The sequence below is a fragment of the Microchirus variegatus genome, assembly GCF_963457635.1.
Source record: "Microchirus variegatus genome assembly, chromosome: 15".
In the NCBI taxonomy this organism is placed as follows: domain Eukaryota; kingdom Metazoa; phylum Chordata; class Actinopteri; order Pleuronectiformes; family Soleidae; genus Microchirus; species Microchirus variegatus.
This window is the reverse complement of record NC_139816.1, coordinates 2,197,669-2,209,823: the sequence shown is the minus strand read 5'-3', so window position 1 is coordinate 2,209,823 and position 12,155 is coordinate 2,197,669. Positions and strand designations below refer to the sequence as shown.

The following is a 12,155-nucleotide window of genomic DNA, read 5'->3' as shown; positions in this document are numbered from 1 at the left end:
TATCTGATACTGTATAGTAATAGAAAATCACACCACTGTCTTCCCTCTTCCACTCCAGAACCGTGTCCTGACGACAGATGTGACAACAGCAGCTGTCCCAGTGGACTGGTGAGACACCGCTGTGCTCCCTGTCCAGTGTCCTGTGCCCACATCAGCAGTGGGACAACCTGTGAGTCCACAGCAGCCTGCTTCTCAGGTCAGTCAGGGGAATCTTATCTAATCTTATTATCTCAGACTAAAGCCCTGTCCCAATACCTCCCCCCCCTTAAAATTTCCACTTGGTTTGAAGTGCCCTCAACTGTAAATTCCCCTCGTTGAGGGAAGCGGTTTCCCTATGGAATTGGGACACCACTTTATGCAAATTAGCGAAGTGGACGTCACGAACATGCTAACCTACGTCACATGTTGACAATTCTACGGGGTGGAGCGTGCTACTATTTTCATTCAGGAAAAACGCCGGCAGATCCAGCTGTTTGTTTTTCTCCGTCCTCGTAAAAACGCTATATCACTAATGTGATTGAAATCTCGCAAGTCCAGGGTATTTGTGTTCAAGTGAACGCCGGTACACACATCCAAAACACTGACAAAACTACCCAGATGTAGCAGAGCTAGCTAGCGGCAGTATGCCCGCTAGCTAGCTCTTTTGTATATATAGTATATGCCCGTCTTGTAGAGCTACATGACGAGCAAACGCTCTCGAAGCACTCAGCACATACCCGCTAGCTAGCTAGTTAGCGGGACCGTACCTATGTTCCCCGGGTCCTATGTTCCCCGGGTCATATGTTCCCCAATTTGTATGTGACCAGGGAACATAGGACCTTTCTCTAACCCTAACCCTAACCCTACCCATTTTCAAAAAAGGGTCCTATGTTCCCCTGTCACATACAAAGTGGGGAACATAGGACCTTTTTTGGAAAAACGGGGAACATAGGTACGACCCCCTAGTTAGCTAGCTGCTTTCATAAATGGTCAGTTATTTTCTGACATTAGTGTTCAAAGCTCAACGGTCCTTTGGATGTATATCAAACCAAACATATTCCAACACATTTCGACATTGTAACGTGCTTATTTGCGAAAAACTAAATTGTTCCTCGGCAGATGTGGCCGCCATCTTTGTTGAAAAATATCAACCGGCTTGCTGAATTCACAAAGCATCATGGGTAATTTCATCTTCCACTTGGTTTTAGACCCGCATCAGAGCTCACTACATTTTGAGGGCTGATTATAAGGGCAAAATCACACTCCCCCTTGCTCCCAGCTACACATGAACGCGCACAATTTAGAGTTAGGGCAAAAATGTAGGGTTAGGGGAGGTATTGGGACGGGGCCTAACCATCCTTGGTGTAGAGATTTCTGTCTCCTCTCGCTTACACATGCTGTCCTTTCAGGATGCTGGTGTCCAGAAGGTCAGGTGATGAGTCACACACAACAGTGTGTGTTACCAGAGGAGTGTGTGTGTGAGGTCGCAGGTGTGCGTTACTGGCCAGGCCAGCAGATGAAGGTGGACTGTGACATTTGTGTTTGTGAGAGAGGACGACCTCAGAGATGTCAGCCCAACGCAGAATGCTCGGGTAAAATCCACAACGCACCGTTTATTCTTTTATTTGTGTGTGTACATTCATACACAGCCAGTGTTCTCTCTGTTATTGCAGTGCATTGTGGTTGGTCGTCATGGTCTGAGTGGGGAGAGTGTTTGGGGCCCTGTGGTGTCCAGAGTGTTCAGTGGTCTTTCCGCAGCCCGAATAACCCCAGCAAACACGGAGACGGGAGAACATGCAGAGGGATTTACAGGAAAGCTCGCAGGTGACTTTGACTTTTTATCCTACAATATTACACTCCTGCTCATGGATATGTGGGGCCAATTCCAATTCCTATCTTAACCCTCAAGCTCAACCCTTAATCTTAACTGGCCTCAAAACCAAGTGTTGAGGGTTATTTTGTCACTTAGAAATGGGACACCCCTTAAATGCAGATACGTCTTCAGACTGTAGGGGGCAGAATAACGCCAAAGCTGCGTCCAGTCGGTCAACTCCAAAAAAGAACTCCGCCCACCCCCGATCTGCTGCTGTATACACGCAAACACTCCCTCAGTCATGTCCGATTGTTGTTGTTTAGTGAAAAAAAAACACATTATCACATGATCTCAAGACAGTTTACATAATAAGGAAAGAGGGAGACCAGGAGCAGATACACAGTACAACATGAAATGTAAAATATGTGATGCAGCAAAGCTTCTTGTATAACACATGCGTTGTGTTTGTTTGTGTGTGTGTGTGTGTGTGTGTGTAGGTGTCAGACAGAGCCCTGTAATGAGTGTGAGTTCCAGGGTCAGGCTCATGCTGTTGGCGACAGATGGAAGTCAGACCACTGCCAGTTATGCCACTGTCTGCCCAACCTTACGGTGCACTGCTCCCCCTACTGTCCGTACGCTGTCACCGGCTGCCCACAGGTAAACCGAAGGCTACGCACGTAACTGCAAACATTCTGATGGAAACTCACCTGGTGTGTCTCTGTCTAATGCCACGTGGAACTTGGCTACTTTAACCTTGGTTTGCGCAGGGCCAACGTCTGGTGCCTGGAGAAGGACACAGATGCTGCTTCTGCCAAGGTACGACCGCAACTCTGCCCGTGACTCACTGACAGAGTACATATTCACGTTTTAACACGGTCATGTCAACATACGTCTTTCTCAAACAACTGCGTGTAGAAGGAAACCACACCAGTCTCGTGACAATTGCTCCTGCCATTGCAACCACCAAGCCAGCAGAGGGCACTACACCGCAGGTTCCCACATATCCACTTCCTCCTGGAGGTTGGTATCAGCTTTGACGGTATGACCATTTGTTTTTGGCTCCGTTTTTATTCACCGATGCTTTCTTTTTGAACGGACTCTGTGCTTAGATGACTGTTGGTCTCCTCTGGGCGTTCAGACCCTGCCGCGCTCCAGTTTCACTGCCTCCTCACAGCAGACTGCTCACCCTCCTGAGGCGGCTCGCCTCCATGGATGGGACCATCACACAGAGCTGCAGGTAAAACAAGTGCAGTGAAATTCTAAATTTCTCTGTGATGTCACTTGTTGACTACAGGGGCATTATTTACATTCTCTACGCCCTGGCCTTCCTTAAGCAGCACTGTTTCAGTCAAGTGGAAAGGGAACCAAGCGAAACCAAGTAGAATTGACTAGTATTTCCTTCTCGTCATCGCTGACAGACAGACTCTAAATTGTCAGTGTAATTTGAACCAGTTTCACACCGATGTGCAGGGTTGGAGTCCAGAACCTGAGGATTACAAGGACCTGCCACAGCAAAGTCCTGACGGTCACAGCAGCAACTCAAAGGGCCCTTATCTGCAGATAGACCTGCTGGAAGCGTACAACATCACCGGTAAACACAGAGGCTCACGAGTGTCATGAATGTATGTGACATGTTTGTTCATAGACAGAGGTATTCTGTGCTCTCTGCAGGTCTGCTAACCCAGGGTGGAGGAGTGTTTGGCACATTTGTGTCCAGTTTTTACCTCCAGTTCAGCCAGGACAACAGACAGTGGTCCACTTACAAAGAGTTTGTCACGGACGCCCGACCCAGAGCCAAGGTCAGACATCGGACCAAGCACCAGGTTCTCCACACCGTAGATTTTAAAGGCCACTCACACCTTGATCTTCCAGGTGTTTCTTGCCAACGGCGATGACCACGGCGTGGCTGAGATCAGACTGGACAGGATGGTGTCCGCTCAGTTTGTGCGCCTGCTTCCACACGACTTTCAGAATGGCATCTACCTTCGACTTGAGATTATGGGCTGTGGCGATGGTGAGTACATTTTATAATGCATGGATTATAAAATGTGTGGATTCTGAATCACGACATGACGATAATACCGGACAAAATAATATGTCAAACGGCAATTCATAAAGACGACTTTTAAAGCCCCTGGAAACCCAAATCCACAAAAGTATGTACTATGTAATTTAGGGTCTTATGTAGACAATATGTAAAAATATTAGAAATCCGTTTTCATCCAAATTTGAAATATTTGTCTTTTTGACTGTTGAAATTTGGGTTTCAATTGGACGCCGCTATCTCTGGGATTTATTATGCAATAAATCCAAACCAATCACAAATCGTCCTGACCAGTGGTCTAAACCAGTTATGAATAGTTATTATCACTCAGACTTTTGTGGAGGCTTAATGAGACACTCAACTTTGATATAATATAAGCATTTTTCATATTACAAGCCACATTTCCAGGCTTTAAGACTTTCGGGGGGAGTGCCCGCGATGCCAGGGTAAGAGTAGCTGCCCAACCGAGAGCAGCTCGGCAAAGAAAAGACCTCGGTAATATCTCATTGTGAGTGCGCAGGGTGTTGCATTAAGCCCTCTTGTTTTTAATTGCTAATCTGCACTAATGTGGCTATGGTCAACAGAAGATTGAGGAGGCTCAAAGTGATATCTAATCAACACGTTTTTCCTGGAGACTTTGAGGGCCGAACTATTGAGGGAAATTACATCTTATTGCCGTTTGATTTTTATTTTAAAGGTGAAGGAAGTAGTTTATAGTGACATCTAGAGGAGAGGCTGAAATGTACAACAACAAACTGCTCCTCTGCTAACCCCCCTCCCTTCCCTGAGCGCTACGGTATCCTCAGCCGGTCAAATGTCGTCCTCGTCGTCTTTCTCCGTGGTGCGGGCGTACGGGTCAGGTACTGGTGTTCCTTTATCTGCTGTAAAACACGTGTGCTCCTCCGTTCTAAACGCGTAAAAAGATCCGCTCTCAGCCTCGTCTCGGCGCTCGATTTGTTCTCTCGGGTTTGTCCTCACAGGCTCCCGTAGAAATATGGCTATTATACAGCGATTAGACAATGCAGGAGCACATAATATGTATAAAAAAGTGGATTTTGGGTCATATAAACCCATAAATACTACTCAGTGTCCCTTTAAGCATTTAGATGTTCTCTGTGGAGTAGATTGAAAACGTGATTGGAGCGTTGACAGCGAAAGGTAACGCAAGCATGAGAAATGAAACGTATGATGTCTTGTTTTGTCCAACAACCAGAATGATTCCCTTTTTTTAATTATTTTTTTGTTGTATGGAGCAAAGAAACCAGCAAATATTCACTTTTAAGAAGCTGAAAAATCAGATGAAACGACGATTAATCGAATAATCCTCGCAGCCCTACAGTGATTAATACAGACAGTGATAATACATGTCTTACTTCACATTTAGCCAACTGCAGATGTACAATCGTAGCTCACGGCAAAGTATCCCAGGACCCATTAGGCATTCACCCATCCAGTAATATACACAAATAATTTTTTTTTAATGCCATGTTTTGGGTGATTTTAAATTGTTGTGTCCTCCCTCAGGTCATGGTTGGTTAACGACCTCCACCCCTCCATCGTCTGTGTCTCCTGAGGGCGGCTGCAGACGGAAGGAGTTCCAGTGCAGAAATGGCCGCTGTGTGCCCGCAGGTCCACTGGGCGTCGTCTGTGACGGAGTCAACGACTGCGGCGATGGATCAGATGAGATGCACTGTGGTGAGTTTCCATCAACTCACTTACACTACTCGCAAAAAGTTATAGGGATGTTTGGCTTCTGGATTCACTTTCAGAATGCACCTAAAATGCACTATAACCTTTGCAGGTGAACTTAAGTGAACCTGCTCTAAGCTTTTGAATGCACATGTCCAATTGTTCAGTGTTCTCTAGCAAGGTGATTAACAACATCTGTCAGTTCTGCTTCAATGAGAGTTTGTATTCATCATCATGACGTTCAAATGTTGACATCATGAGACCAAGACACTTTCAAATTGATCAAGTTATTGAGACATTGAGAACTGTTGTTGTGGTATTGCCACCACTGTTGTTAGCTCTTGTTTGAGACAAAGAAATGACCATTGCGTTCTTCTACTTAAATGCCCTGCTTTCATGGTAGAATATCACTGTAGCAGGAACTTTTCAGGGAGATATTCTTGTCCGATATCCCTAACTCTTTGTGAGTTTGTTGTGTAACTTATTTTGTGCCTGCAGGGTCACAGCCCTCATCTACTACCAGTCCACGCAGCTGCCCTGCTGGTCAGTTCTCCTGCCCACCACCAGGGGGCTGCATTGAGGCAGGGAAACGCTGTGACGGTGTCTTCCACTGTCCCAAAGGAGAGGATGAGTCTGGCTGTCATCCTCATGACAACATCACCACTCAGTCAGACAGGTGGAGTGGATGTATATGTACTGTATATATATATATATATATTCATATATATTTTGTCTCTATTCATTGTTTGTGTTTTTTGTGTTTTACAGACCACACACGCCCTCACCTGCTCCTCTCATGACTCCATCCGTGGCTGCTGTCACTCATCCTACAACAAGCCCTGCAGTAAGGAAAACATCTAAATCTACACATGTTCCTGTCTCCAGCTGGGATTCACTCATAATTCAACCAAACAATAGAGATGTTAACATAGTAAAGGAATGACATTGATCTTATTTTCATATTTATTTACAGCGTGGTGGCCCAGGATACAGGGGTGAGTGTTAAATTGTTATACTGATTTATTTTGTTGTGGCCTAAACAAAAAGAAAAATCAAGTTTGTCTCCAGACCAAATGCTTATAAATCCATTTGTTCTAAATGTTATTAAAGTTCTGCATATCCTTCAGATATCTGCTCCTCCCCCCTTGGACTGGAGGACGGGCGAATTAGATACGGTCAGCTGACCTCGTCCTCGCATCGAGAGAACAACCCAGCTGATGCTGGACGGCTGAACATCATCCCTAATGTGTAAGGTCTTGTATTTGTGTTTCCTGCGTGGATTTCATCATCTTTTTTTAAAAATAAAAACCACATGATCGTGTGCGTGTAGTCAGGTCATGGAGCCTGGCTGGAGTCCCTTACCCACAGACGCCCAGCCATATTTCCAGGTGGACTTCCTCGAGCCCATGTGGGTGTCCGGTGTGGTGACGCAGGGCAGTGAGAGGATGTGGGGTTACCTCACCAAATACCGCCTGGCCTTTGCGCTGCACGGCGACCTCTTCACAGATTTCACTGACCGTGGGAAACCTGGTCGCCCTGCTCAGGTACCTGAATCTGAATAAACCTACTTCACATCAAACGTCACGTTAGTAAGCGTCTGTGTCTGCGTTGTAGGTGTTTGAGGTGCGGATGGTCGGCAGAAACCCGGTGACCCGCTGGCTCGATCGGCTCGTCAGAGCGCGGTACCTGCGCATCATCCCTGTGGAGTTCAGACACACCTTCTACATGCGTGCGGAGATCCTTGGCTGCAGAGGAGGTGAAGGGATATTTTATATTTCTGTTTCATTTTGGTCTTTTTTTTTTTAATCATTCTTTATTTATCCATTCTCAGCATATTAGGGCTGTAACGATACAAAAACTCACGATTCGATTTATATCGTGATATTTGACCCACGATTCGATACATTGTAACATTTAATAACAAATATTTTGGAACACTGTGAACAGATTTCAACATAAATAAATAACCAAAGATTTCTATCTTTTCTGTAACAAAACAATACTGTTGAAAAATACAAAGTAAATGATCAATCAGACTGGGGATTTGTCCCCAAAGCATGCTGGGAAGTGTAGTTCTTCATGAGAAGCAGTTTTGTTCCAGTGGAAATAACTTGTTTTGATAAACAGCAAAGGTAAGACAACATTTCTGCTTGTATTTCTTGAAAGTCAGTTGTTGTTTTGCTCTTATTTTGGGGCTGGATCCGTGAATCTTGTTCGTAGAGTAATAAAAATCTGTGAATTCTCCGCTGTTTACATAATCGCGCTGACGCTCCGGTGACGCTTTTCAATGTGTGCGCTCGAACGGGTTTTTTCCCGCTCCTGTGGGTTTGATCCGTCTGTGTTTTAACTGTGTTTGATGAACATAAGAATGGTTTATATGAGCTTTTAGCTGAGTTTCTGACCTTTCTGTGGGTATGCAGCATGTCTGTGTTTGTTAAAAATATAACGCGTTAATGATGACTCAAATTAATTAATCACAATTAACGCGATCATTTGACACCCTAATAAAAATAAGTTTGGTAGCACTAACATCTCATATCATGTGGCTGACTGGAAAAATAACTGGGAGTTAAAAAGAGCGTTTTGTCATTCTGTTTCTCACGCCACGCGATTTTCGATTTTCGATACGCATGTCGTTACAGCCCTACAGCATATACAATATAAATATACAATATACATCGTCAGGGTACAATTTTCACAAGTAACGAAAGACTTATTTACATTTTACTGACAATGATATGGAAATGACCTCTTGTTTGTTTTGGTTTAATATTTATATATAAAATGAAAAAAACTAAAAGACAATAAAACCAGTAGGGGAAACATAATGAACAATACAAAACAAAACAAAGCCTGTAGGAGAGAGTTGTATCAAAGTTTTCTGATCTTTTCTAGTTTACATTTGAACCATTTAGCCCAGTACATTTTAAATTGTCCCTCCTTCAGTCTAATTTTACATGTCAGTCTCTCCATGTCTTGTATGTCTATAATTTTCATTCTTCATCTGTCTTCAGCCAATTGTTTTTAGGATTTTGATTAAAGGTGCCATATGTCAGAATGTGGCCAAAAACTACATTCAAATTCAAAATACCGAGGTCTTTTAGGGCAACCCGTGGCAACCCGTGGTTGCTCGGCAGCTGAGACTCTACTGACTGCAATGATTGGTAGACGGTGGTAGGTGGCGCCACATGACGCTGAAACATGATTTCAAAACATAAACATGATTTGCAGTCTGCAAAATATATTTTTTAATGAAAAAATTTTGGCTGTACTGTTGTTGTTGGTGAGTTCAGTTTGTTATATTGTTATATGAACATTATTCCTGAGTCTCTGTGACATATTAAGAGGATTTTACGGCCAGTTGCTTTAGATTTATTACATAATGCACCTTTAAATATTGGTCCACTTTGGTCTTCTTTTAATGACGTCGTGTGCTTTAGTGTCTCTGCTTGAACCTTCGGTCATTCTGCTGCCAAAGTTCTTGCTGTAAAGTGCACGAGTACCTGAGACTTTCTTCCTGCTGTTGTAGATGAGCTGGTGACTCCGGGCAGCGTGACCTCGTCTCCCTCTGGTGGTGGTAAGGTGACAGTGCGGCGCTGTAAGCCAGGCCAGTTTGCCTGTCAGCACAGTGATCAGTGTGTGTCCATCTCCGTGCTGTGTGACGGCCGAGCGGACTGCGAGGATCACTCAGACGAGATCAGCTGTGGTGAGCTCTGAACTTCACTCCTGATTCACTCCTCACACCCGTTTTTCCGTCTCTGGAGGTTTGAGTGTGATCACATCACGTCTGTGTTTCTCCAGGTACAGCTCCAACCAGAGGCTCTCCCGGGCTCCACAACCACACCAGCTCTGCAGGGAGACCCGGTTTCCATGGCGACAGTACGACAGGCGCCCCAGGCCTCCACACCACTAAGTCACAAGGTGGGCGTCCTGGTGTGGTCACACCAGAGGTCACAGGTCACCCTGGACTTCAGAAGACCACAACAACACAAGGTACCAGTGAGTAAAACTGGCTTTTGAGTCTGTCGTTCACTTCCTTTTTCAGCAGTCCCTTCGTCATGTGACGTGTTCTCTTTGTCGTTCATTAGGCCACTGGACCACAAAAGTGACTGCAGGTCAGCCTGGACTTCACCTCAGCACGACTCTGGGCTTCGGTCGACCTGGTTTGCAAACCACCAAAGGTGAGTGTGACCCACTCAGGCTCTGTGTCGTCGCCTTTTCACTGCACAGTAAAAACAGCCCTGGCTTTTATTTCCAGCACCGTGGGTCACCACAGCTCCTGGTGATGATGGTGGTGGTTTACCCAGAGTGCTTTGCGTGGAGGGACAGTTTGCGTGTCACTCGCTGGGCTGCGTGGACTCTGCTCAGGTGTGTGACGGCAGGCGGGACTGCGTGGACGGGTCGGATGAGCAGCGCTGTGGTACGTTTAACGACTCTACACACATATATGTATATGTATATATATATGTGTGTGTGTATATATATATATGTATGTATGTATATATATATGTATGTATATATATATATATATTAGTGCTCTTATGAACATAGACAAGTGGATCCGCTTGCTTTGTGTAAAAGTTTTTTGCATATTTTGGCATATACTGTAGCTGAACAATCAATCGAAATTTATCGAAATTGCAATACAGCCTAAACTCAAACTAATCCTAGTCTCTTCTTTTTTATATATGATTTATTTATAGAAATTACAACAGAATACTTCACGTACAACAATCCTCACAGATAAGTGATAGGATATCATAACATACATCCAAATGCTGAGGATACACAATACATCACCCCATCCCTCATCCTTCCCCTACAAGCAAACAAAACAAGACAACAACTGGCCTATGAGTGCTTTCAGTGGAAGATAATATGGTAGATAATATGGTAGATTAGCACATAGAAATCCACTCGCATTAATTAAGCACAGTAACGACCATAAGTAAGAAAGCAAACATAATAATAACAATAATAAAAATGAACAAATAGACAAAAAATAAGTAAATAAATAAACTTTAAAAAAGATAACAAAAATAAATAAATAAATAAACAATAATAATAATAAAAAAAAAGGTAATGCTGCATGCTGCCAATACGTGCTACCAATAAGGCTAGTTGAAAACAGGGCGTTTTCAACTAGCCTTCAACTAGGAGCCTAGCCTTTCAACTAGGAGACGGTGAGGCGGGGAAACCGGGAAAACGGTGACGCACAAAATCTCTTATCTGTAAATATCTAAAAAAGTGGGTCGAAGGTAAGTTATAAGCTTGCACTAACTGACCAAAAGAAGCAAATTTACCATCAATGAAAAGATGGTTAATGGACAAAATTCCCCTGTCTCTCCAGATTACAAAAGCATTATCAATAATGGATGGAGCGAACAAGGGGTTAAAGCAAATAGGAGCCATACCAGATATAGATTGCTGAGTAAAGCGTTGTTCAAATTGTGTCCAGATTTTAAGACAGTTTTTCACTACAATGCTATCTGAATGCACGGATGGCGATATACTCGTGGGAAAGCACAAAAGGGACATCGGGGATGATGAACCGCATGAGGCCTCCTCAATCTGTATCCTAGTCTCTTCTATGTTACAGGCTACGTTTAGTGTGTGTGACTTGTCTGTGCGTGTGTGTGTGTGTGTGGAGCTGTGCATGTGTGTGTACTGTCGGAGCTTTGAGACGTTCGCGTACTGTGTGTTGCTTGTGACGTCAGAGAGGTGACGCACCTGCCGGTGAAGCAGGAGGTAATGTGTTCCGTGTGTGTTTGCATTAGCGAGCCGCAGGTGAATATCTGTGTCACCCTGCATATTTTGAGTTATTCCTCCTATTGTGGGAGCACAGTACACCGCTCGCCATCCACTCAAAACGTGGCGTTTAACCAGACTACTCTTTGGCCGGCTCGCAAACCCCAAACAAGTGAGCGCAGCGTGCCTGTTGTTTTGTTTCTGGTCTAGCTATATCCGCTGTGGTGTTGTGGTTGTTCTAACGTTACCAGTTGCTGCAACAGCATGTGGAAAAAGACTACAAAGTTTACTCGGGCCAAAAAGAGCGTTAATCACGTGATAAATAAATTGACGCCGTTAAAATGGGTTTGCGTTAACTCCATTAGTATGCGTTTAACTGACAGCACTAGTATATATGTGTATATATATATATATATATGTGTGTATATATATATATGTCGTTTTTATTGCTATTTCTTATTAGGCACAACAGCGAGACCAACAGTGGCGTCACAGCGCCCCCTGCAGCCCTTCCCATGTTCTCCTAAGCAGTACCCCTGTACCAGTGGGGAGTGTGTTCACCTGGAGCGCAGATGTGACCTCCACAAAGACTGCGTGGACGGCTCAGACGAGAAGGACTGCGGTGGGTTATTATTGTTATTATTTTATTATTTCACCTCAGAAACATCAACAAAGTGTCACCATGGTTTTATTTCCTCGTCTTCAGTGGACTGCATCATGTCCCCGTGGACAGCGTGGAGTGCGTGCAGTGTGTCCTGTGGTCTGGGCTCCTTGTTTCGTCAGAGAGACGTCCTGAGGGAGGCTCTGCCTGGAGGAGCGTGTGGCGGAGCACAGTTCGACAGTCGCGCTTGTTTCCCTCGAGCGTGTCCAGGTCGGTTCACT

The 12,155-nt window shown here is 44.5% G+C and overlaps 1 protein-coding gene across 1 annotated transcript in view; it reads left to right on the top strand.

Annotated features, from left to right (window-relative positions):
- sspo (SCO-spondin) overlaps window positions 1-12,155 on the top strand; it is a gene marked incomplete at both ends in the record, with an annotated part of 97,787 nt that overhangs the window by 25,549 nt on the left and 60,083 nt on the right. Inside the window, 23 exons of the mRNA XM_083901454.1 lie at window positions 59-196; window positions 1,389-1,571; window positions 1,653-1,803; window positions 2,290-2,449; window positions 2,560-2,608; window positions 2,708-2,812; window positions 2,902-3,029; window positions 3,263-3,383; window positions 3,464-3,591; window positions 3,665-3,806; window positions 5,361-5,531; window positions 6,024-6,192; window positions 6,294-6,369; window positions 6,499-6,520; window positions 6,653-6,773; window positions 6,856-7,069; window positions 7,140-7,281; window positions 9,055-9,231; window positions 9,327-9,518; window positions 9,641-9,706; window positions 9,784-9,945; window positions 11,737-11,895; window positions 11,980-12,144. Of these exons, the coding sequence (XP_083757580.1) occupies window positions 59-196; window positions 1,389-1,571; window positions 1,653-1,803; window positions 2,290-2,449; window positions 2,560-2,608; window positions 2,708-2,812; window positions 2,902-3,029; window positions 3,263-3,383; window positions 3,464-3,591; window positions 3,665-3,806; window positions 5,361-5,531; window positions 6,024-6,192; window positions 6,294-6,369; window positions 6,499-6,520; window positions 6,653-6,773; window positions 6,856-7,069; window positions 7,140-7,281; window positions 9,055-9,231; window positions 9,327-9,518; window positions 9,641-9,706; window positions 9,784-9,945; window positions 11,737-11,895; window positions 11,980-12,144 (3,141 nt within the window). The remainder of the gene's footprint in view (window positions 1-58; window positions 197-1,388; window positions 1,572-1,652; window positions 1,804-2,289; window positions 2,450-2,559; window positions 2,609-2,707; window positions 2,813-2,901; window positions 3,030-3,262; window positions 3,384-3,463; window positions 3,592-3,664; window positions 3,807-5,360; window positions 5,532-6,023; window positions 6,193-6,293; window positions 6,370-6,498; window positions 6,521-6,652; window positions 6,774-6,855; window positions 7,070-7,139; window positions 7,282-9,054; window positions 9,232-9,326; window positions 9,519-9,640; window positions 9,707-9,783; window positions 9,946-11,736; window positions 11,896-11,979; window positions 12,145-12,155) is intronic.